This window comes from Patiria miniata, unplaced genomic scaffold (genome assembly GCF_015706575.1).
Source record: "Patiria miniata isolate m_02_andy unplaced genomic scaffold, ASM1570657v1 HiC_scaffold_6, whole genome shotgun sequence".
Taxonomy (NCBI): domain Eukaryota; kingdom Metazoa; phylum Echinodermata; class Asteroidea; order Valvatida; family Asterinidae; genus Patiria; species Patiria miniata.
Window position 1 is genome coordinate 379,819 of NW_024037073.1, and position 23,526 is coordinate 403,344.

A 23,526-nucleotide genomic window follows, 5' to 3' on the forward strand; every position below is an offset into this window, starting at 1 on the left:
TCTGGATAACCGTTCTGGTGCTTACCGACTGAGCTATCCAGCCCTATGTTGGCGGTTCCCCCTTTGTTCAATATCTTTGTTCAAGGGGCGATAGTCAGAAGCCATAAACCCAAATATGCCATGTAGCCAGGAATCACGCCCAAAGTCACGATGCTAGCAACATTAGCAATGCTGCAAACCTTGGAAATAGCAAATGGGATCACTCTGAGAGGATACGGTTTTTTATTACAAATTTTCGATCGCTTGATATGACGAACAAAACATACCCCGAACAATAGTTCTTTTGGTTTCCTCGAAATTATGTCTCTTAACTGATGATGGTTATCATGGTTTGTGTAAGTAGTCCCACGAAAATAATTGAACGGACACGTGATAATGCCCCAGAGGGCGCCCTTTGATGTGGTGTCAGTCTGCCGCATGAGGGCGCCCTTCAGACGGTGCCACATTTGTCGTACTCCAAGTCGGCCCGACGTATGGCTTTGCACAGACACGCTGCGAGGATCATCACCAAAATCTGGCGGGAAAAAAAACGACCATGTTTGAAAAAAGGTAAGGGATGGATTTTTATCTTTTTACAAAACTGAAGCACTGTCAAGTTATTTTGAAGGGTTTGGTAGGCCTATCAGTCACTGCCATTATTACAGGCCCCTCATGTGTGCCTTTTGGCTGACTGGCTTTGGTCAATTCAGCGGCTGCTATACTGCTTAATTAGTAAAAGCATAGATGCATGCTGATCTGAGTGTAAAACGAAATACTTGAACAAAATCATAAACTTTTATTTTGCCTTCATAGTTTGAATAGATCGAACTGCTTATACCCCCGGTCAGTATTTACCTGTGCGACTGCTACCGATATACACACCCCGACTAGAGTGAATATGTTGCCTTGAATGATCTCGCTGACTTTGGATTTGCACCCCTGTAACGAAATAAGACCAAATAAAAGAAAACAAACCATGAGTTTCTCACCCATCCACTTCCTTTTCCCCGCCCGCCTCCATTTTTATTTGAAAAGTGGTAATTTTTTTGAGCGGAAGAGGGCGCTATAACGCCGCCATTTTCTTGGTTAACAAACATGGCGGAACTATCACAATTATTTAATTATATTGGTACAAGTTTATTTCAATCAAAAGATTGTGGATTGTGGCTTGAACATATTTATTGTCTCGCAGCCAATCCTTCCAAATTGTAAAGTACTACTGTTCGGTCGATGTATCATTCAAAATGGAATAGCTTTTGTATTGCTGGAAAAATATAGCAATTTAGAAAAGGATTCTATTTTTCGGGAAGAAACTCGAAAAGCACGGGGAAGGCAATTTATATGTCAAATTCATAAGGAAAATGTGCATGGGTGACAGACCACCAACAGTAGTACTTACAAAGACCAGTACTTTGCAAATAATTACGCAAGAAAGCTATACAAGCATTGTTTTGTATTCGTACATCAGTATGGAGTCCTTCATCGGGTCGGCAATCAGACGTACAGTTGACCACTCCGCATGACCTCGGAATGACCTGGCCAGAGTCCAGCCAATCTTCGTGTCCGTTGGCACCGCAGCATTCCAACTACGCATGTACCAAATCAACAGGTTAATAATAATCAGCGCGTTTATAAGCAACATTCTAAATGGTAGTGTTTTGTGCAAAAACGTCGTATCTCGAAAGTCGTCGAACTTCATATTCTTTTCCTGATGTGATATCAGCTATGTTCATTTTGCACTTTCTTCAAGCCAAATGCTCAGAACTGGAAAATAAGATAACATGATTTCTATTTTGAAATAAAAAATAGAGTTAAGTGGAAAATACGAGGGGGAAAAATGAAGTAAGTGGAAAATACGAAAAGTATTAAACTATTAGAGTAACGACTCAAAACCTAGATATGACATACAACCTTTGATCACGACGAAATGATCCCATGCCTTTAAATGGTCGGTTAAATTAGTTTGCCTGCCAGTTTGATTGTATCGACATTAGAGGGCGCCCTATGGCAGCACTTACACTAGACTGTGTGTAGTCTACTGCAACACGCGATGCCTCGTCGTCTGCGTATTTCTCCGTGACGAGTAACTCGAAATAGTCGCCTACTTTATTGCCTAGCTCCGCCCTGTTGAGGTAGATCCACGCGCTGGCTCCTACCTCCATGCCGAATAGGAGGAACAGCACCACAAAATACTTCAAAGAGAGAAGAAAAAACAGGGGGAAATGATAGCATTTGGGGTTTAATGAATAAGAACTCGAATTTATTTATTTATTTATTACATTTCTAAACCAATGGTATGTCCAACCAGTTTAAATATGGTTGCCATTGAGACCCTGCATACCGAATTAGATAAAGTTAAGCAAACTAAAAGTCACGAGGAAAACGTGCATAGGTGAAACAGACTTCGAACACTGTCTAATACTTACAAGTGATTTAGGAATATTTACACAAATCATGCTTTATACACAAGATCATTTTAAACATTTTAAGTACAAGGCATGAATTGCTGATCACGGGATGGGCGAGAAAAAAAATCCGAAAACTATCTTGTGAAAAAAATAAGCAAATTCCCAATCTGGCTCAAAATGGTGTCCTCAAGTGTTTTTCGTTGAGGGCCACATTGGACGTTGTGCGCAGTTTGCAACAATTTAATTCGTTTTCAAAATATTATTGCTTAGCAGTTACTGTCGTGCGGACTGGTTCGCTTACCAATCCTAGTAAGCAGAGACTCTCTTTGATAGCCCCACAGCATCCCAGAATTCCAATGGCCATGATGACGCCCCCAGCGGCCATCAGGACGTAGGTTCCGATGTTGTAAGCCGTCACGGCTGACACCGCCTCTTCGTCGCCAGAGGGCGTCAGATTCGGGAAGAATTGCTGACTGTAGCGAAGCCATAGCCCGAATCCTAGCATAGCGACTCCGGCTAACTGTAAAACAAAAGGGACGAAAAAAAAATATATTGTACGGCTGGACATAGCACACTGGTCTATGGGAAAAGGCTGCAGCCGCTTCCGTACGCGCGTGTAATTAGTTACACGGCCATAGTCATTGACGTAGGGCCAACTTGAAAACGTTATTGCAATTCCAAAAATACTTGTCTACAACATCATAATTCTTGAATTGATAATCGAGATATTTCTTTTCACTTTTGAACCCGGATATGGCCTATTTTAAGAATTTCTTGATATTAGGTTGGACGAAAGATTACTGATAATTGAGTCCAAGATGAAGTAAAAGTTTTAAGAAAATGTTTAGCTCTGGGAATATCTTTTACAGAAACGTAAGATTTTGATGGAAAATTATGGAAACGATGATATAGCAATTTAACAACACTTTTATGTAGCAACTCTTTCACAATATTAAAAGAACAGATCACTTTGCAAATTATGACATTTCATAACTCGAAATAATGTCATTACAGATCGTCCTAGCCTGTGTTATGCCAACCGTGGAGTGAACATCGAGAGGAATAAAAGTCCGGTGAGCATGCTGTTACGAGCATGACCCCAGGCCGTCGGAATGCAGCGATGCCCAGGTAATTACTGCGCAGCGTCCTGGTGAGAGGAGCATCTCTTACCGTAAATTAAAAAAACCGTAAATGTCCCAGCGATCGACAGAAAGATACCGCGACAATAAAAACCCGGGATGTTTTTTGGGGGGATTATCGCCAGTATTTCGGGCGACAGAAGCACGGGTAAGCTGATAAGGGATGTTAAATGAAAATCCAATTTTGACGGATACCAAAATAAAATCGGCCGGGAGATGAGATCCTCATGGCTCGATACGGTATCGCGGTGATTGGCCTGCTTATTAAAGGTGGAATACATGGATTAGTTTTGAGTGGTTGATTTTGTTAAATCCAGTAAACATGTCGAGATGATTGCTCCTGGAAGCAATAATCGTATTCGGTCAGGGCGGAGTTTAAGGCAACAAAACCATGGTTTTGTGTAGACCTAAATAATAATAATAATAAACCATTCTTATAAAGCGCATTTTACACGGGGTCCCAATGCGCTGAACAATTAACAGAGGAAAACACTAACATTATATAGTGAACAGATGGGTTTTAAGATTAGCTTTGAAAACGTCCAGGTTGGAGCTTCCTTGATGGGATTGGGTAGTTTGTTCCAGAGGGTTGGGGCTGCAGATGAAAACGCTCGCTGACCGTATGACCTTGTCGATGTTGAGGAGCAGGCGAGCAGGGATTGTGAGCTTGATCGAAGATTTCTACGGGGTTCATATTTATGATTGAGTAAACCTCTTACTCGATCATTGTTAAGAAATGATAATACATGCACATGTAACAAAGAATGTCCTCTGGGGAAAGCAACGCATATAATTATGGCCTATTATTTTCCCACATGTTTTTTTTAATGGTCGTGCCTGTTCCACAAGAAGATGATTTAATAAGGCCGCTTTTAGCATAAAAAAGGTGGTTATTGATTATTTTTTTACGGCTCAGGGGCGGATCATGGTTTGGCTAAAGTGGAGGGAGGTAATAAGTTAAGTATAGGTTTTCCCGGCCAATTTCGTGAAATGTTCATTCACTTCTCAAAATCGGTCATTCGTTTTCGTGTGAATTTGAATACACGTCTTGAATCCCATTAGGCCTACAATTCAATGAAAGTTCAATCGTTGTCATTGTCCCGTGCATTCGGTTTTGAGAAACAGACTACCAATTACGTAACCTGTGCATTCCTTTACGCAAGCATGCTTTTTCTAAATTGATTTCAGGTTCAGCTAATTTGAATGACGGTTAATGAAAAAGAAACAACAAATTGTATCTTCTGGTGCCGATGGCATTAAACTAAAAGTGAAATAGAATGGTAAATGTTTGAAATCGCCCTCTAAAAGCGAAAAAGAAGTCTTGTAAACGAATCTGAATGGACATAAACGAAATGTGCTGCTCAATCACTTAATTTATTGAACTGAAATGGAATCCAATGCTCTGGTAGCGAAAATGAAACGCATATTCAGAGCGATTCTCAAATTCAGACAAAAATGAATGACCGATTTTCAGAAGTGAATGAACATTTTGGGAAATTGGCCGGGAAAACCTATATTAAAAACACATCACAAATTACACAAAAATGAATAAAAATATATACATGTACCTAAATTACGAATACACTGTGTCGATGAGGAACATTGAAATCATGATCGTCAAATTATTTTGGAATTTTGCAGAAAGGTCAATAGTTTCCTGGGAACCTACCCAACAAAATGAGTCACAAGCCCGCCGGAGCTACTTTTAGGCCCTTTTCACAAATCTTGCACAATGAAAATCAATAGGAACGGTAATCACTTTCACCGGCATAACATAAGCATCGATTGAGATGATCATGAGTCAATGGAAACCAGAATGTTCTGTTTCTGCTCAGAATTTCTTCCAGACCTTTTTCATGGCAGCTAGTCTCATACTGCAGCCGTCCATAAGGGCATCCCTTTTTATGTTTTTGGTTCTCATTTCCGAACCAAGAAAAAGAAAACTTTGAATTATCGCCGACCCTGTCTGGAACCCCATTCACAAATAAAAATTAACAAATGAAACAGAATTATGAATATTAATATCATGCAATCGGGCTTTGAGTTATTTGACATAGCTCTATTGAAAATGAATCCAGATTTTTACAAGAAGTACGACGTATAGCAACCAGTGGAATCCCAGAAAATGAGAGGGCGTTGTGTCTCATCAAAGCATACCTTTACTGGTATATCGTGGCTGCCACTACAGCCTAAACGTTACACTTGATGCATATTAAAGTCAAACTACATCTTGCCAAAAATGGTGCATTATTTTATTCCGTGATATCAACTCACGATGGACTCATTACAATAAACAAACCAAGAGACAATACGCATTTGGCATCATTCAATTTCGCCATCTATACGGGTGCAACTGCAATTTTCTTTCCTCAGATGTTTATTCTTTTTGGACCGACCGACCCTACTTCAGAGGCAAAAAAAGACAACCATAGACATACAAAGCGATGCCCTAAGATAAGAATACAACGAAGAGAAATTCCATCCACATCTTACTTTAAACATCTTTTTTATTCACAGCTGATTATTAATAAGATACTCCTGCAAATGCCATCGGCTTGCGAAGGCGTCTTCGTTGAGACTATCGAATCATGCCGACCCTTGCCTAGCACTTCTCTCTCATCCCCTGCGGGCCAAGTTGGGATTTTATCGCGCATCCGTGCATAAAATCGCAGAGACCGAGTAGGGGACATTAGCAGGCTTGCTACATAACTTTATTACGGTCGCTCTCGAAATCGAATAAATGGATTGCTTTTGGTTTGAGGCGTATTTGTTTTGTTAACATATATAGTGCATTTATGGGCAGGATTTGCAGACAGGCGGCTAAAGTATCATTATGTTCTTCTATATTACTCTTTAACAGAAATATGCTTTTCGTTGTGACTTTTTATTTGGCTCGAGACGATCTTGCTTACCTTATAATCATTAAGGTTGATTAAAAATTGGTGATTGCGGTTGCCAAGGTGGCCATTTTGTCAGGTTCCCAGACGACACAATCGTCAGTGGTTTTCATAATGGTCAGGCACCAGCCTTGCCGTTTAACCTTTTTGTTATACATATTTATATACCTTTTCATGAGGATCACACATAAATTGCACGTTGTGTTTCGTTTGAGTATACATACATTTGGAAACAGACAGGGATTTAGCTTGGTTACGCTTAACCACACTGAATGCTAATGACACAGATAGTGACACATGTTCAAGAAATGGCTCCAACTTTAATAATATATCACCTCGGATCTTGCTGATGAAAAAAACACAAACATTTCACTTTGAACATGAGCGTCGCTGTGAAACATAAATGCTAACATAATGCAATTACTGCGCGCAATGTAGTGAGACCGTTGCCATAGTTACGCATCAATGACTCTCCGTTATTAGCCAAAGTGCCTTCCACAACAACCAAGAAATAGATGGTATCCTTTAAATCATCATCGATCCTATCGTAATGAAAGTAGAAGCGGTAGCGCAGGGCAAACCATGGCGATGAGTGATGCGCTCCCTACCTCGGTTATCTACGGTAGATAGCAGGGGTTTCGATGAAAGAGCTGAGCTCAGTTGGTTAATGTGCCACTTACGCGTCCGTGTTTTCCTCTTTGTTTTAACACAAGAACTCCCGAGGAAAGACTAAGACCTGCCGCTGATGCTGCATAATGTCAGGAAGCTAAGAACTGATGATTGAAAGATTGTGCACAAAATCATTGCATTGAGAACATTCCTTGTGTCATAGTAGACTGTTGAAATAACTGTTCGCATTAAAAACAAAAATATGTTGGTTTAAAAATTAATCCCTTTAAGCTTTTAATTCAGAAGCGTAATTTTGATACTTTAAATAGAAAAGGGGAATGCTGTGGCGTGCATACAAATGTTTTCCCACATCGGTGAAAATGGCCAAGTCCGTGTTGGACACTTCCCTGGTATGCATTTTCAAAAAAATGCATATTCGACCTGAACAAGGCGACAGCCGCTCAAGGTACAGGGCTACTTAAGGTACAAGGCTACAAGAGAAATAAAAAGACGAGTATAGCGTGAGTGGTATCTTAGGGATACATTTCCATAAAGCTTTTTGCACAAAACCTTTCAAACTTTCATGACCCCTTACCCCCATTTTACCTGATCCTACCCCCATGAATGTGGGTATATTTATGTTTTGAACCACGAGCAATCGATCTAGCCTATTTGCGACGATAAAATGTTGCCTCTAAATAGGAGTTGTGATATTAGGGAGCCATTGAAATGTCTCTTTAATCTACCTTGCCTCTCTAAAGTATAAGTTGTGACGAAGAAAATGTCTCCTTAAAGGTACATTTACAGGAATACGTTATCAGGAAAACTGAAGGTAGGAGTTAACATTCCTCTTGAAACAGGACAGGTCATAGGTTGGAGGGAAACAAGCACCAAGCAAGGAATTCCAAATGATGCTAAACCGTGACAATAGCGCACGGGAAATGTTGTCGATTAATTCTAACCTAGCTGGTTCCCGCTCCTGATCCTCTGAACCGAACGGAGGGCCAGGGACCAGAAAACATAATAGTATTTTTCGTTCTTTTTGTCTGAAACAACAAACTGTTACTCAAATAAAAACAAAAAAACGAGCAAAATACGTGAACCAGCGAAGTGTAAGCTTCCTCACTCTCGTTACCAGGCTACATTGCGCCCTCTTTTGTTTGTGCACGGAGGATATAGAATTGAACATAATGAGGCTATGGACCTGATTCACGGGGAAGCCATTTTGGTCATGTTCCCTGAATGTATTTTATAAATTGTGAACTGCTGAATGGGATGGGGCCAGACTATTTATGCATTCTAGCCTCACTTTGAATTTTTTGTTTTAAATGTGGCTTAAAACATTAGGGTATGGTTAATCACAAATTTTGAAATATTCATCAGAGCAGACTGGTATTAGTTTGTAATTACCTTTAAGTCACTGCTTTCATTTCTCTTCGCAAGTTCCAAAAAATGAAGATTTTCGTGAATAAGGCCCATAGCACTGCAGGTGCGAGATTTCAGTCTCGCAAGCGTTGCTTTATGACCCTTTTCAGGCCTCGAACTGTGAGGATAAGCGCGGCGATAGAGCGATCGTTGATTAAAAGTTGACCGTCCTGTAATGGTTGGTTGACGATCGCGATGAATGAGAGACGGTCGAAACATCACCAAACACAGCTCAATTACATGTTGCACTTTTGGAGCGATAATTTAAAGGGACTTCCGTTTGTTTCTGAGATAATCACAAAAGCTAGCTATGCATTTGAGCACGCATCTGTGTTGCCGAAATGCTCTTTAACTTGCATCACGCGTCACGGGAATTAAGAAGCTGCATTTGAGATTTGACCCGGATGCTGTTCAGACTTGACCTGGCAGTTTTCTGGGTCAGATGACACTTCTATGAGTCACTGACCCGTATAATCATTCACGATCGAATCTGACCCGTCGGACTTTTGACCAGCAACGATAATATATTAAAGGGAAAATACAACATTTGCGAACATCAAAAAATAAAACTACCAAATCATTTGGAAATACCTTGCTGGACTGTTAGTGAATGACAGTGTAAAGCATCCTGTAAAATCATGGCACCTGGTATACTGTCATTTTCAAGAAAAGTGGTATTTTTGTATCAATTTCCAACGCTGATCGGCCGATCAGCGTTGGAAACAACTGGCTTTTTTTTCAAATACTGGCCCCAATTGACCATCGCACTTGTTTGCAATCGATTACAAACCTATGAACGGGTACGAGCCAGCTGGACTGGTTCCCTGACCTTACAATTCCCCAATGTATGTAAACTGATCTGTTTCTTCTTATATGGAGTCAGGGAACCAGACTACAGGAAAATGATCGTTTTTCTTGGTTTTTATAGCATTTTCGAACCCAAAACCTCAAAAAAGTCAGTGTAACTATATATGCTATATATTTCCAACCCCCCAATTCCATTCATTTCTGAAAATTACAGCAAAAGCAAATGATGTATATTCCCTTTAAAGGCATATAGTATCATTTGCATTTACACCAAAAATAACGCACCGAATTATTATCAAAAACCTTACTTGGATAAAGATCACACTGGTACTAAACACCCCGTGAAATTATTCCGTCTGGCTTGCTGTCAAAAAAAATCAAGAAATGCAGGTGATTTCCAACAATCTGTCAGTTGCCATATTTTTTAAATAAAAGGGATGAAATGGACGAAATCGTGTTTCGTGATCAAAAAATTGCGTATGGCTTTCCACTGTTTTCTCGTACTATCCACCGAGCTGAAACTTCAACAGGTTAGGTTTTGAAAATTCTTCTCTTGATTTTGAGTGGTGTCTTATTGGGAAAGGGAAAAATGATCCTAGGCATTAAAGAAAACTAGAAATGTGCAGTTTACATATTAAACCCCAAATTTTAAGGGTTTGTTGATACAACGACTCATGACGTTCACCTCCGTGTTACATAAACTGTCTCTGGCAAGTTTCATCTTTATTGAACATAAACACGTATACCAATATGTCACATAATTCGGGGATTGCGTATACAATTGCGCAGCTGTCCGCGTCACTATCTGGCTACCAGACCATAAATTACACGCAGGTATTACGATGCGTAGTTCCTTATGGTGACATTAAAGGCCAGCCTGGCCGATACCTGTGCCCGTAGGAAGCAATGGACTTCGTGGCGTGTAGAGTGGAGTACAAGCTTTCGGTAATCAGTGAATGTGTTCCAGATGTAGAGGAAAGTTTTTTTCACGAGGGGGATAAAAACATCAGGGATCCACGATCTCCGCGACTGATCTAATTAAGAGCATTTTTTGTTTGGTGATTGACCTTTTCATAATCTGTATTTAGTCTCCCAAGCTTAGATATCAAAACTTAACATCATAATTAAATTAAAGTCCCAGACGTAAACACCATAAAGGCACTGGTATGCGGATGCTTAACGAGCGCTGGGCGGTATAATTGCAAAATGAATAGATGGAATTGAAATAAAATTACTAGGTAAATAGTAATTTATGTTTGTGGGACCATGAAGTGTACTATGAAATGCATAAGATTTATTCTCCTAATCCTATGTGTGATTGCAACTAGTCTTTTTTTAAACACAAAATGGCATCTTGTACCAATTAATGATCCATGTATATAAATCGAAAAGGTTAAATGCTTAATGCATGACTAAACATGGCGTCCATCTTGTGTCCTGAAATTGAGACTAAAACCGTCCAGCTGTTTTGAGGCGTTTGCTTGCCTGTTGGCGTAACTTTGGTTCCCCTCGTTCATTATGGCGTCATCACTGTCCACCGCTCTTTAATCTCTGAATTTAAAGGGAATATACATCATTTGCCTTTGCTGTAATTTTCAGAAATGGATGGAATTGGGGGGTTGGAAATATAAAGCAAATATAGTTACACTGACTTTTTGGAGGTTTTGGGTTCGAAAATGCTATAAAAACGATCATTTTCCTGTAGTCTGGTTCCCTGACTCCATATAAAAAGAAACAAAGCAGTTTACATACATTGGGGAATTGTAAGGTCACGGAACCAGTCTAGCTGGCTCGTACCCGTTCATAGGTTTGTAATCGATTGCAAACAAGTGCAATGGTCAATTGGGGCCAGTATTTGAAAAAAAAGCCAGTTGTTTCCAACGCTGATCGGCCGATCAGCGTTGGAAATTGATACAAAAATACCACTTTTCTTGAAAATGACAGTATACCAGGTGCCATAATTTTACAGGATGCTTTAGACTGTCATTTACCAACATCCTATTAAGGTATTTCGCAAAAACTTGGTAGTTTTATTTTTCGATGTTTGCAAATGTTGTATATTCCCTTTAAACATCTGTCGATTATACGATGAATCATCAACCTCAATTTGTTTTATTACATTGTACTCAAAAGTTAAAAATGTTTACCCCGTGATGCGATTTTTTTCTCTCCCAACGAATTTTCAATTTGTATGTTTTGTTTTAATAAAAAAAATACATTGAACATTCTGTTTTTGGGTGTCTGCAACCCTCTGAAACGGGCTTTGTGAACAAATAACTCGCCCTGCGAGAGCAATTGATCAATATCCTAGTCAAAATGAACATCCTTCAAATTGCTAGGAACAAGCACTTACAAAAAAAAATATCTAATTTTCGAGGTGAAACTCGAAAATTGCACTGGAAATACATCTTTAATAACATCTGAACGGTTTAGCGGATTAACTTTCAAAAGTTTAAGTTCGAAATTTAAAATCTGAATCTTTTTGAAATGAGAAAAAAATCAATCTACCAAAACACAGATTTACATATAGGATCATGTCCTAGTATACTGTATGCCGCCATAACTTAATTTTTAGGATATCAGCTAAATCATGTTGGCGCGGTTCAGTCACACTCGGATATTTCAGATGTTGACGTTTTTGATTGTCTTTTTTAAGTATGTTATTACTGCAATGGTATTTCACGATGTAGCAATCCAAAGTATAGCGTCACATATCATCGTAGGAATCTTTGGACTTTTATCAGCAACTTGACTGTTGGTGTAATACACTTCCCTGGTATGCGATGATTCGTATCGGGTGATAATAGTGCACGCGAACCAGCGAGGTTAGTGCTATCCATTGATCTCCATGGTGCTATCACTTACAGACTGGTTCCCGCCGCCCCTTTCGACGTTATGAATATTAAGAACATTGATCTCCATTAGTAAGACTTACTAATGGGATCAATGTTAAGAACGCACCGGGAACCAGCGTATGTTCGCTCTCGTTGTCAAGCAAAACCGAGCGTTCCCTGGTACGCACTTTTGAATGTAAACAGATAAACAGCGCTCATAAAATAATGTAAACCAGCGAAATGTAAGTTCCCTTCCTCGTTGCTAGGCTAAATAGCGCCCTCGTCGTGATTGCGTGCATCCGATAGCTTTGAATGGTTTACACAGTACTACAATAATTTAATGGATCGGCCATAACCAGAGAAGTCTTTATGTGACGTCAGAGTAAAAAAAAATGTCCAAAATATCCCGCGGCTACGAAGGAATTTCAAACACGTGTCGCCACACGCGCATACGAAGATTATGTTTCTGGCAATGGCCGCGGTGATATTATAGTGGAGTATCTTTGGAGGAAAGTACAGTCTGATAAACATAATCTGCTGGAAACCAGTTAGAAAACGAGTATTGAAATATAATACACAAACAAACATTGTTTTCATCAACCAAATAAGATTATGTTCGTAACACAATTCAATTATGCGTTGCCCAACTTCGAACTTCCCCAATGATTTGATACATTGTAATTAAAACTGCAAGACACTTGTTTTGTTGAAATGTGTGATTTTCTACTTAAAATTGTCGCATGCATTTTACCCGTGAGTTTTATAACGGAATTTTTGTTATGTACTTTGAGCTTTATTTTCCGGTAATGTTGTATATACTGTAGATTTTCGGTTACCGCATTGTGTTACGACACAAAATGTAGACATTCCAAGCATGTATCGAACGTTCGCGTGCTAGAATGTACTGCTGGCTGCTGGCATGTGGCGAACATTCTTCCTGTTTAAAGGTAAGAAAGTGGAAGGCGCTGTCCATATCTCATGTCTTTTGTCATAAATGTTCCAATGTATACATTAAGTCGAAGAGTATGTTGCAAATGCACAGTTTAAAAAAAATTGCATGCCTACTTCCTCTTGTTGTTGATTGAATTTAACACGTAATGATAAAGTACTTGCACTCAAATGGGCTGGTATTCTGCTCAACGTTGGTCAACATACCAACATCCTAGAGAAAATTCCTCCCAACATTTAAAGTTGGTCATGTTCAGTACCCGAATTCACCAACAATTTAGGTAATATGTCTATAGACACTGAAGAGTGCAACAAAATACAATTTTGAGCTAACTTGCTATTACTTGAGTGCATAAAGTTTCTTGTATCATTTGTTTTGCAGTTGCAAAATACTTCAGTGTTAAAGATGTATTCTCCGTACTATTTCGAGTTTCACCCCGAAAATAGATTTGGTTTTCCAATTGCTATTTTCCCAGCAATATGAAAGGTACTCACTTTTGAATGAGAATTACTTGCGGCCTGAAAATAATTCGGCTCTCGCAGGGCGGGTTCATTAATTGTGCGCAAAATGAAAGCCTTTTTTCAGAGAGTGTTGCAGACGCCCAAAGTTGGAAAAAGTATTTAAAAAACACCAAAACATACCAATTAAAACTTCGTTAGGTGAAAAGAAATCTATTTTCATAGGAGCATCTTCAAAACCATGTGATGTTTTTGAGTGAAACACATCTGTCAAAGTTTTGCGCACGTTATGTGTCGCCTACCGATGTACATGTAGTTGATATGTACTCACCCAAAGTAACGTGTTGAAGAACACCATCAGACATCTCAGACACAAGACGCATCCTTCCTTGCCATCCATCTCATCAATTGTCTCCACGTGGCGGTGATGACGCCTCCTACTCAGCGAATCAGACCCGCCCACTCTCCCGTCCCCTCCTTCGATTTCTTGGATGTCGGCTCCCGAGTCGGCGTGGCGCCCTTCCCGGTGGTTCCAGACTCGCCGGACTTGGTTGATGGGCTTGGCCCGCGAGAGGGCAAGTACGAAATATTCCAGCGTGTCTCGAGTCTTATACGGTGACTTAAACCTGGAACGAGGTATACAAATACCCCGAGCCTGGTTTACACCGATTCACGATAACTCTAATATCCACACCCACCAAAGTCCGACACCAATCTGGAGTTTTGTGTTCTTGAGGAAGTTTGAAGGGAGAGGGTTTTGAGGATTGCGAATCCTCGACCTGCTTGATCCAGGTGAGGCGTCTTCTTCGTATCAACCCTAGAAGTTAAATCCAGCGTTGCCTTAGCAACTGCAGTCTGGGTTGTTGTTATAATTGAATTACAGTCTGAGAGATTTTAACCGTGGCGTGGAGGTTTAAGCTTGAGGTAGGGGATAATGTTGTCTCAACATCTGTCGCTTGCTTGCATGATCAGACAGTTGGTGATGAAATTTCTTCCCGCTTCAATCTCTTGAGCCAAAAGCCAAGTCCGCGTGAGCGCGGACACACAGAACTGCGCGCAAGTTCACGCAGGCTCGTCTCCCATTGGTCGCTTTTAACGCAGCGCGTATCTCCCCTGCGGAGATCCTGATGACGTAGGCGTCCCTGGGCTAATCACAGTATCATCATCGTTGGGCGGCAATCACTTTACAGTCCGCGGGAGAAATTCGCGCCAAATCGCGCAGCTGAATCAATAGTCTTCGTCTCCAGGCGCAAATGCCGCATGTCTGACCTTGTAAGCACCTCACTGTCCAAAAACAATCAAAAGGTTTATTTTCAGGAATGCATGCACCCTGGAGCATCTTGTGGTTTCTAATAATTGTATGGTTTATTAATTTATATTTGTTGTTTGGGAGAGGGGGGTAGCCAGAGATAAGCGATTGTTAAAATGAGGTTATCTCCAGTGAGAATCGATCGAAATAAATTCCGAAATGTTGAAAACATTGCAAATGGAGATTCGAGGTCTTCGAACTTCTGCATGCAGGAAAATAAAACACATTTTTGTCACCAAGCATAAATTTTGTGCAAGGTTTTAAATGTCATTTTCCGCGTTTCCTCAGAGGTCCCTTGATACCATCAATATTATGATATCACGTAAACATGCCACAATGCACATTCACCGGCAACAAATCAAAATTATGTGCAATGTCTGCAATACCACAAGTCTGTATAAATTTTGAACCCCGAAAAAGCTTTTCCAATTCAGAAATACAATTTCAGCGCGAGACACAATTTAGTTTCCCCAAGAGGCTTATGTATATATGAATCCCGCTGTGGTAACTCACGTAAATTATATTTTATCAATTCTTTCCTCGACTTATGAAAATAATTGTCCAGTTTATGGTTGCGAATATCGTTTCGCTTGTTTTCCAGAAGGTTTAAAACATTACGCGAGAAGCAGTGCGATAGACGTCATTTCAGACGTTTTTAATAGAATGTATGGGAACAGAAATTGGTTGAATGGACGGATACACGTTCGTTGCGGGAACAGTCAAAGATAATTTAAACTGACGACTGTGACAGAAACAAAACATAGGGATGTATAGTGTTCATGCGCAGCGGGGTTCACGAATGCGTGTCGCATTCAATGTCGGTCAAAATCAGGAGACGACAGCTGCAGTACAATCCCGCCAAAAAAGCGCGCCAAAACAAAAAAGCGCGCCGAAATATGAGGAACGAAATGAAGCGGGAGAATTGAGGCGCGAAAATCCAATGATTGCATGCAGACGAGGGGAAAGCAGTCTGGATTATGGGAGGAACTATGAACGAACGAATACTGATGACGACCGTCAAGGTCGAGAATATGTACAATATACGAATGATATCATGTTTATGATGATGCAATTTAAAACAATGTATTTTAGTTAGTCGACAGTTGGTAAATTGGCACCAAACGTCTTTAGTATTTGCAATGTTTCAAAGAAAAATATTACCGAGTCATTAATACTATACATAAATTATGTTTGAAAATATATTTCAATCTCGAAAAGATATTTCAATGAATCTATTGCGTCACATTATATTCATAACAAAAATTAGCAATGCGTTGGCATCATGCAATTGCAAGATGTCATTGTTATAGAAATCATCACACCCCCAGTCGGAAGTTGAATAAAGTCGGAATTTGACCTTCTCTTTTGTCTAGATATCTCTTTAAAATTGCTCGATGTTGCAGGAAAGATAAAATAAGTTGTCACATTAAAAAAATAGACTTCCAACTGCTTTTGAAAGAAAATATAAAACACAAAATACATTTCCAATTGGTAAAATGAAAACCGGTAATTTTATCAAAAGCCTTTTTGATCTTACGCAATTGCAAAATTCCATCGACAAGATTAATGGAAACATTGAAACGTTACCTTTTTGTGCAGCCTGGAGAGATTCAAAACACACGACCAATATTAAGATGAATAGATGCAAATTATATGCAGATTTTCCAGCCCCAGATCAATCAACTTAATGATACATCTCTCTCATCAAGGACGACAGGTGCACAGCTCACGTGACACATCAGGTGTGGAAAAGTGAAATGAGAGACCACCTTGAGACTTGGAGTGTAGATCGATTCAAGGAGGAAAATCTGGCTCATCAATTGCAGTCCTCATGGGCGACTGCCACCTCTCCCTTGCGTCCTCAAGGATCCTTGTGAGATATGTGCTTCATCAACATCCGAGTGCGCGCGTCTTGAGTGTGAGAAGCCTCTGCTGTTGTAGCAAAGAGAATAATGAATTTTGGAGTGTGTGCGATCGCGCGCTGGACGGATGGCAGGACAGAACCACCGTGCGACCGTGCAGAAGGGGAGGGGGCTCGGCTAGACTTATGTCAGTCTCTCCATGGTTCTCAGGGTTATGCGCAGCGATTCCAGCAATCATCTTCACGCGCGAAAATCTTCTTGTGCTTTCCATATAAAGTTTAAGATGAGGAGAGTCGTTCCTTTGCAATTGCTTAGAAATAAGTGGCTTTCCGATATTGATGTTTTACCCGCTTTTGAGAAGGCAACTGGACTTGTCTCAGTCCCTTAATGTTTAAACTATTAATTAAATCATCGGATGAACATGTCCGATAGACACCCGTAACCAAACCCGACCTCTGAATTCTATCATACCTATTTTCCGCCAACCACCCCCCCCCCAAAGGATACTGTTACTAAAAGGTAATGGTCTTGGTGTTCACGAAGTTACACTGAAAACCAAATGTCGAAGGTTTTAAACCTTATTTAGTCAGCGACCTTGAGTCAGAATTAATTCAATCAAATCATATGGGTTTTTTTTACGTGGGGGAACTTTTTATGCCGCCACAAAGAAGCCAGAATAGTTTTATAAAACTAGATTCATGCGATTTTTATACTCTTCCTGGAAGCCCTCGTGTACTATTGAAAATATACTCTAAGCTTTACACGCTAAACCATTCGTTTTCTTATGCGTCACTTTCAGGTTAAAGTGACGGTAGAACTGTGAGCCAATATATTTTCTGGTCGAAATGAATTGCGCCCTCTGTTGATTTTGATTTTTTTTCGGCGCAATGAACAGCGCCCTCATTATTTAACGCAATCTTCCCTCATGATCCGATGCTAGAGATCCTTGTGTCATCGCGAACCAGGCAAAAAAGTCGCCGTTTTACAGTAAAATTACATACGATAGGCGGAGTTTTGGGCAAACCATGTCCAGTTTGATGTCGTAGAGTTGACTTTAGTGTAAGGTAGGGTTGGGAGGGTTGTAACGGGGAAAGTTGAGCTGAAAATGCTTGGGTTGTTAGACCGGTTTTCATCTTACTTCCCGATCCCATATGATTAGCAGTTATGTAGGCTAGGCCTATTGGAAATTTGGAATGGGAGGGGCGGGGTAGTATAGCTGGAAAGTAGTCCGAGTAACCATGGAGGTAGGATTCTACTTCCATGGAGTAACTAGTAGTGAAATTTCTCTTTTCTTCCCAAAGGTATGTGAACCTAATCACCACCATTTATATTTTCAATTCCCACTGAAGCCTACACTTGTCTACAGCCTAGCTAGGGCATGTAGGGGCGCATGATATTGATAAGGCAGTTAATTTGAAGACTGGTTTGGGTTTTGGGGGTGAAATCTGATTCTGAAGATTTTGATTGGGCATGTTGGGGGTACGAGTGAAAATGGTCAAAAAAGATTAATTGGTGAACGCGATGTAATATATGATCTTCGGACTCTACTAACGCCCAACCATGTGTAAATGTGAAAAAGGCGATTCGTAGAGTCCTAGTTACTCGGACTAGCTAGAAGTAGAAAGATGGGAAAAATGTTGCAACCTGCTGCCACTTTTTTCTTCATATCATCTCAATAAAGGTCAGTCATTGCAAAAAATGATGATAAGACATGAATCTGGGACTGAGAAACATTTCCAATTTTGTTAGGAAATACTTACAAAATTTTCTTGACTCTCCATAGACTTTGTTCACAACCGTTGAAGTGGCGTCAGGTTGCAACTTTTTCTCTGAAACGGTACAGTTTTAATACTGCCCTTCAAAAGTAGGTTTCGAGTTCTGACATCCAACATGGCTGCCATCAGCAAACGTTGTAGTTTGTTTGTGCGCACATGGCATCCAGAAAGCTGCCTAAAGCTCTCGAAAAATTGGAGGTTAGATTACCCATAGCTCCATGGATTACCTAATCAATCCAGAGCGAAAAAGCTGAGACATCATAGAATACAAACTTACTTTCAAAGGGCAGTAAATTATACCGTTTCTCGGGAGCATCAAAGGTTAACAATTTCCCCTTACTGTGTGGCGAAGGATACAGCCCAGCACTATCTGAGCCACACTAGTGAGGCTAGGTCATGTGATTATGGGAAGATCTTACTCCCCATAATCGGTAGCGGTTACTGCTTATCTGGTCAAATTCTCCCCTTTTAACCCATATTGTTTTAATGTTAGCAACAAAAATTGCAACAAATATGGACATTAGTTCTCACAGATGAAATTATCAGAATGAAAAATCACGAGATCAAACAAAGGGGGCACTAGCAGCTTTGTTCTATCTTTAACTTCTGTTTAACTTTTTTCTTTCTGTCTGTTTTTTTTAATGATAGGTAAAATTTGTATGTTGATGCATTGAGGACAAGTACCAGCCCACCAAGATGAGTCTGACTATTGAGCAAGTATTAGACGACGCTAAGAGATTAGTTGATCGGTTACGAGACCATGACAATGCGGCCGACTCTCTCATTGAACAATCGACAACACTCAACAAGCGCATTGAAGCTATGAAACAGGTGAGAGGAAGATCAGGATTTGTTTCCTTGTTCAAATTATTTGTCCACCATTGGTATACTGCTAACGATAATTAAAAGGTTAAAAAATTTGAAAATATTCTAAGTATCACTGTATTGTATCTTGTAAACCATTTCACTTAACTCACTGTATTACAGATTCAGACCTGACGTGTTAACAATAATTTGTGAACAATAAAATCATAATGTCCAAAGCCGTCTGACTTCGGTTTTTTCACCAAAGTTTCAAAACATAAATTTGCAGACCGTACAATGTGATTTGAGAAGAAAGTATTCCAAAGGTTTCAGGTTCGAATCCAACTCGCGGTTATTTCTAAGAGCAAGTTCCATCAATAAATATCTTGGACCGTAGAACTTGACAAACTTTTATCAACAAAGATTCCTGATCCTTGAATGGTTCAGAAAAGTTCCTGACGAAAAAGCCAAGGGAGTGACATTTTGTGGAGGGAGGAAAACCGGAGAACCTGGAGAAAAACTCTCGTGGCACAGGAGAGAATCAATGAACAACTCTACTTACGTACCCCAGCTGGGATTCGAGCCCGGGCCACAGCATTGAGAGGCAAGCGCTTTACCGTTACGTACTGTGCCACCCATGCCAACCACTGGTATGTGGGTGGCAGAAACTTACCTAAAATAATATTTTTCCTTCTGTAGTACCAAGAAGAAGTTGAGGAGATGAACAACGTGGCTCGTCATCGCCCCCGATCCGCCCTCATCCTGGGCATCCAGCAGGAGAACCGACAGATCCGTGAGCTTCAACGAGAGAATCGCGAGCTACGCGTCGCGTTAGAGGAACACCAGTCAGCGCTAGATCTCATCATGAGTAGCTACCGGGAGCAAGTCTGTAAGATGCTGATGGCCAATCGATTTGACCGGGACTGCTTAGAGAAACACGCTGAGTATCACGAGGTTAGCACCAGAAAAATGCTAAGCGAATTTATTCGCTTAGCGAAAATGAGCTGGGTACCAGTCACAGGCAATATACACTGCATGACATTTTGGTCGGTAACCTAATTTTGTTAGCAGATATTTCTGTGCTTAGCAGTTTTCTGTGCTCAATGGAATTGGTCGCTGCTAAGTATAAGATAGGCCTATTGTTAAGCCATGGACATATTTGCTGAAATATTACCACATGTTCGTTGCTGACGGTTGGTTGTCTGTTGAGTTGTGCCTGGCACCTAAATTTGATTTGGTCTTGATTGTTTATATTGTGATTTCATTTTGAACCTTGTAAGTGGGAGATTTTGATGACAAGAACAATGATCTGGCAAATGCCAGAGGGAAGGGGGTTGGGGAGGGGGCTGGGAAGGGGTTTTGTGTACAACAAAAAATTACTGACTTCAATAGACATCCATTTCTGAGCAAAATTGAAATGCTGCGATTTTTTGTTTGACACTCAGAATTCCATTGCATCTACCGCCAAGATTATCGAGATGGCCGCCGTGATGAAACAAGCCATCGAACTGGAGGAAAAATCCTCCTTTGATACTGAACAGCAGCTGACAAGATTACAGGTAAGGTGGCTATTGGCTCCTTGTGTGAACAACAGAGGGCGCTATACAAATGACATGGCTACGGCTAGCAATAACACACGTGTCTATGGGAAGTGGCTGCAGCCGCTTCCATAGCCGCTGTGTGATTGCAAGCCATAGCCCAGTAATTGGACATGACCTTACAGTCTATGGCTAGATTCAAATGACATGGCTACGGCTAGCAATAACACACGTGTCTATGGGAAGCAGCTGCAGCCGCTTCCATAGCCCATCTGTAATTTCCAGCCACAGCCAAGTAATTGGACATGACCTTACAAATAGGAAAAGTTAAGTGCAGTTGGGTCATTTTATGTTGGGTCCAAAACTGTGACCTTTTTTTGAGTATCCATGTGGTAGGTAAGACATCTGCACTAGAAAGCAGGAGGTCATGGGTTCAAGTCCCACCCAGTTAGCTTGCCAATTTTGCCCACAGACCATTGGACAGCAATGAGTGTAAAATGGTTTTAAGAGCAAAAAACTCAACTTTCAAATACTGATAGGCAATTTCAGTGCTGTGTAGGTAGTGTAATGTCCGTGACAGAGTCAATTAACCATGATATCTAATTAATGATTCAGAGAAATGATCCCAAACTCCTAGTCTGTAATCTCCTTGACCATTACTAGATGATGGATGTATGGGCTCTGTGCGCCAACAAAAGAGGGCGCGTTTTTACCACTTTTGAGAGCGCCGTGGATGGGACACACAGCGTGGGCGTACTGTACTGGTTCGCGTGTGAAGTACGCACGACTTTCCGAATGTGCCAAAGCTATTAGCCTGAGCGCCTTCGCCTGAGTGTCGTCGGCGCGCAAATGCGTTCAAATTTAAGTTGTAATGGTCTCCCAGACTAATCCCCGCCCCCAATATCGTAGGATCATTTGAAATACGCAGTGGATGGACCGGGAACCAGTCTAGGTCTCCCCCAACTCTCCTTTCTGGCCGTTGAAGGGGTACTTGTCCATGGAGCCCATAAGATTTGAAAAAAAAAGACATTTTCAGGTTTAATCACTGAGCTGTCACAAGCTCTGTCACGGATGTTACATAATTCTGGAATTGCCCTGATACAATTCTGTCTCCATTGTCAGGTGGAAAATCGCGGCCTGCGGGAGTTGCTTGAGATAAGCCGAGCGGTCCACTTCCGCCACAGCCCCATCCATCATGAGGAGAAAACAGACAAAGAGAAAGACCCTACACCGCTCATCGTCAACAATGAGGGCGCTAACAACCTCCCAGACAGCAAATCCCAAACTCCGGAAAACGACCAGCTGCCCAAAACGAACAGTGGAACCGGTAGTGAGAAACTGGTTGACGAAGCTAAGGACACCAATGAAAAAAAGGAATTAATAGAAGTCGAAGACACTAGCGCGCATGGAGGTCTGAAAAGCACTGAGAACGCAACGGACGAAAAGGAGCGGGATGAGAGTGGCGATGTGAGCGCGCAGGGTGAGGGCGCTGTGGATCTGGAGGTGGAGGACGTCTTGAATGATTTCGCGGACATGACAGCGAGTCTGGATATGGGGGATGATGAGGACGAGTCGGAGGCTTAGCGGGAATGCGCAGTTGATGCTTAATAGTGGGAGTGCATAATTAATGCTTAGCGGTATCAGACGCTCACTGAGGATAATCAGGGATGCATTAAATATGCTTAGTGAAAATCAGGGCCCAATTGCATGGCTCTGTAAAACCATTAGCAAACAAAATCCCTGCTTAGGCCCCCCCAAAAAGTCTCCGGTTTCTGGTATGGAGCTTGCCCAAAAAGTGGTGCGGCGACGCGGCTGTTTTTTTTTTTACCTGATTTTTTTTGCTTCAAATGTCAGCTGATGACTGCAAATGGTGCCCGACTAAACTTAGTGCAAATATATGGAAGTCCAGAGAGGCCACATAAAGCTTATTCTCGACCATAACCCAATCTAAAAACACGTTAAAATTGTGCAGCAGCAGGATTCCAGTCAAACCAGTGAGTTTGGCGGTTTTGAGACATCATCTTTCATTGAAAAAATTTTGTTTTCATTTTGCCGACGCGCATGGCTACGGCGATGCGCGCGCATACCAGAAACCGGAGACTTTTTTGGGGGGCCTTACTGTAGCAGAAAATTCTGTGCTTACGGTAAGGGAATTCCACGTGTTAGCGACGAATTTTGGCTTCTGCGCATGCGTACATCCCAAAACTAAGGATTCTGTGCTCACAGGTTTAGCACAGAAATTTTCTTGACATTTCAACTTGGTATGTGGGTCAGTTTGGGGATTCCCCTGCGAACTATTGAATTTGAACCACATAGGTCAAAGGTCAAGGTCTAGGGTAAAGAAAACAAAAATAGTTCTGCTTCCAACTACATGGCATTTGAAAATAGCATAGATTGGGAAATTTTTTGTCGCAATTTTTGTGTGTGTACGATCATATGGAGGCGTCTTCGTGTAGTCAAGGGTAAAAGGTAAATTAGTACATGTAGTTGATGATTTTCTGGGATTTTTTCTCCATTTTTCCCCCAAAAAACTTGGGGTGGGGGTTGTCAAAATAGGGTAGGTAGGGTAACCGGAAGCAGAACTATTATTTTTTTGGCCTAGGTTGAAACTATAGAAAAGGTTATCTGAAGATTACTTACTTATGAACTGCAAACGTGGTTGGTTGTCTGGGGGTCATATTGACTTGTGAATTTAGCTTTTGTTTGTACGTGTATATTATGAGCTCTGTATTA

The 23,526-nt window shown here is 40.9% G+C and overlaps 2 protein-coding genes across 3 annotated transcripts; one reads left to right on the top strand and one right to left on the bottom strand.

Moving 5' to 3' along the window:
* Window positions 1–46: 46 nt before the first annotated feature.
* Window positions 47–14,785, bottom strand: LOC119742973 (CD81 antigen-like). The gene is made up of 6 exons (XM_038219263.1): window positions 13,837–14,785; window positions 2,689–2,907; window positions 1,998–2,171; window positions 1,443–1,565; window positions 835–918; window positions 47–514 (listed from the first exon to the last, which is right to left on the bottom strand). Exons 1-6 carry the CDS (start codon window positions 13,903–13,905, stop codon window positions 431–433), a joined length of 753 nt encoding a protein of 250 aa, XP_038075191.1. The 5' UTR covers window positions 13,906–14,785; the 3' UTR covers window positions 47–430.
* Window positions 14,786–17,574: 2,789 nt separating this feature from the next.
* Window positions 17,575–22,544, top strand: LOC119742972 (FGFR1 oncogene partner 2 homolog). 2 transcript variants are annotated; one of them, XM_038219261.1, is made up of 5 exons: window positions 17,575–17,740; window positions 19,100–19,282; window positions 19,955–20,209; window positions 20,701–20,814; window positions 21,916–22,544. In XM_038219261.1, the coding sequence occupies exons 2-5, from the start codon at window positions 19,148–19,150 to the stop codon at window positions 22,375–22,377; spliced, it is 966 nt and encodes a 321-aa protein (XP_038075189.1). In that variant the 5' UTR covers window positions 17,575–17,740; window positions 19,100–19,147; the 3' UTR covers window positions 22,378–22,544. The 2 variants fall into 2 exon arrangements, with proteins under 2 accessions (XP_038075189.1, XP_038075190.1); XM_038219262.1 differs by having other exon boundaries at window positions 17,575–17,735.
* The last annotated feature ends 982 nt before the right edge of the window (window positions 22,545–23,526 follow it).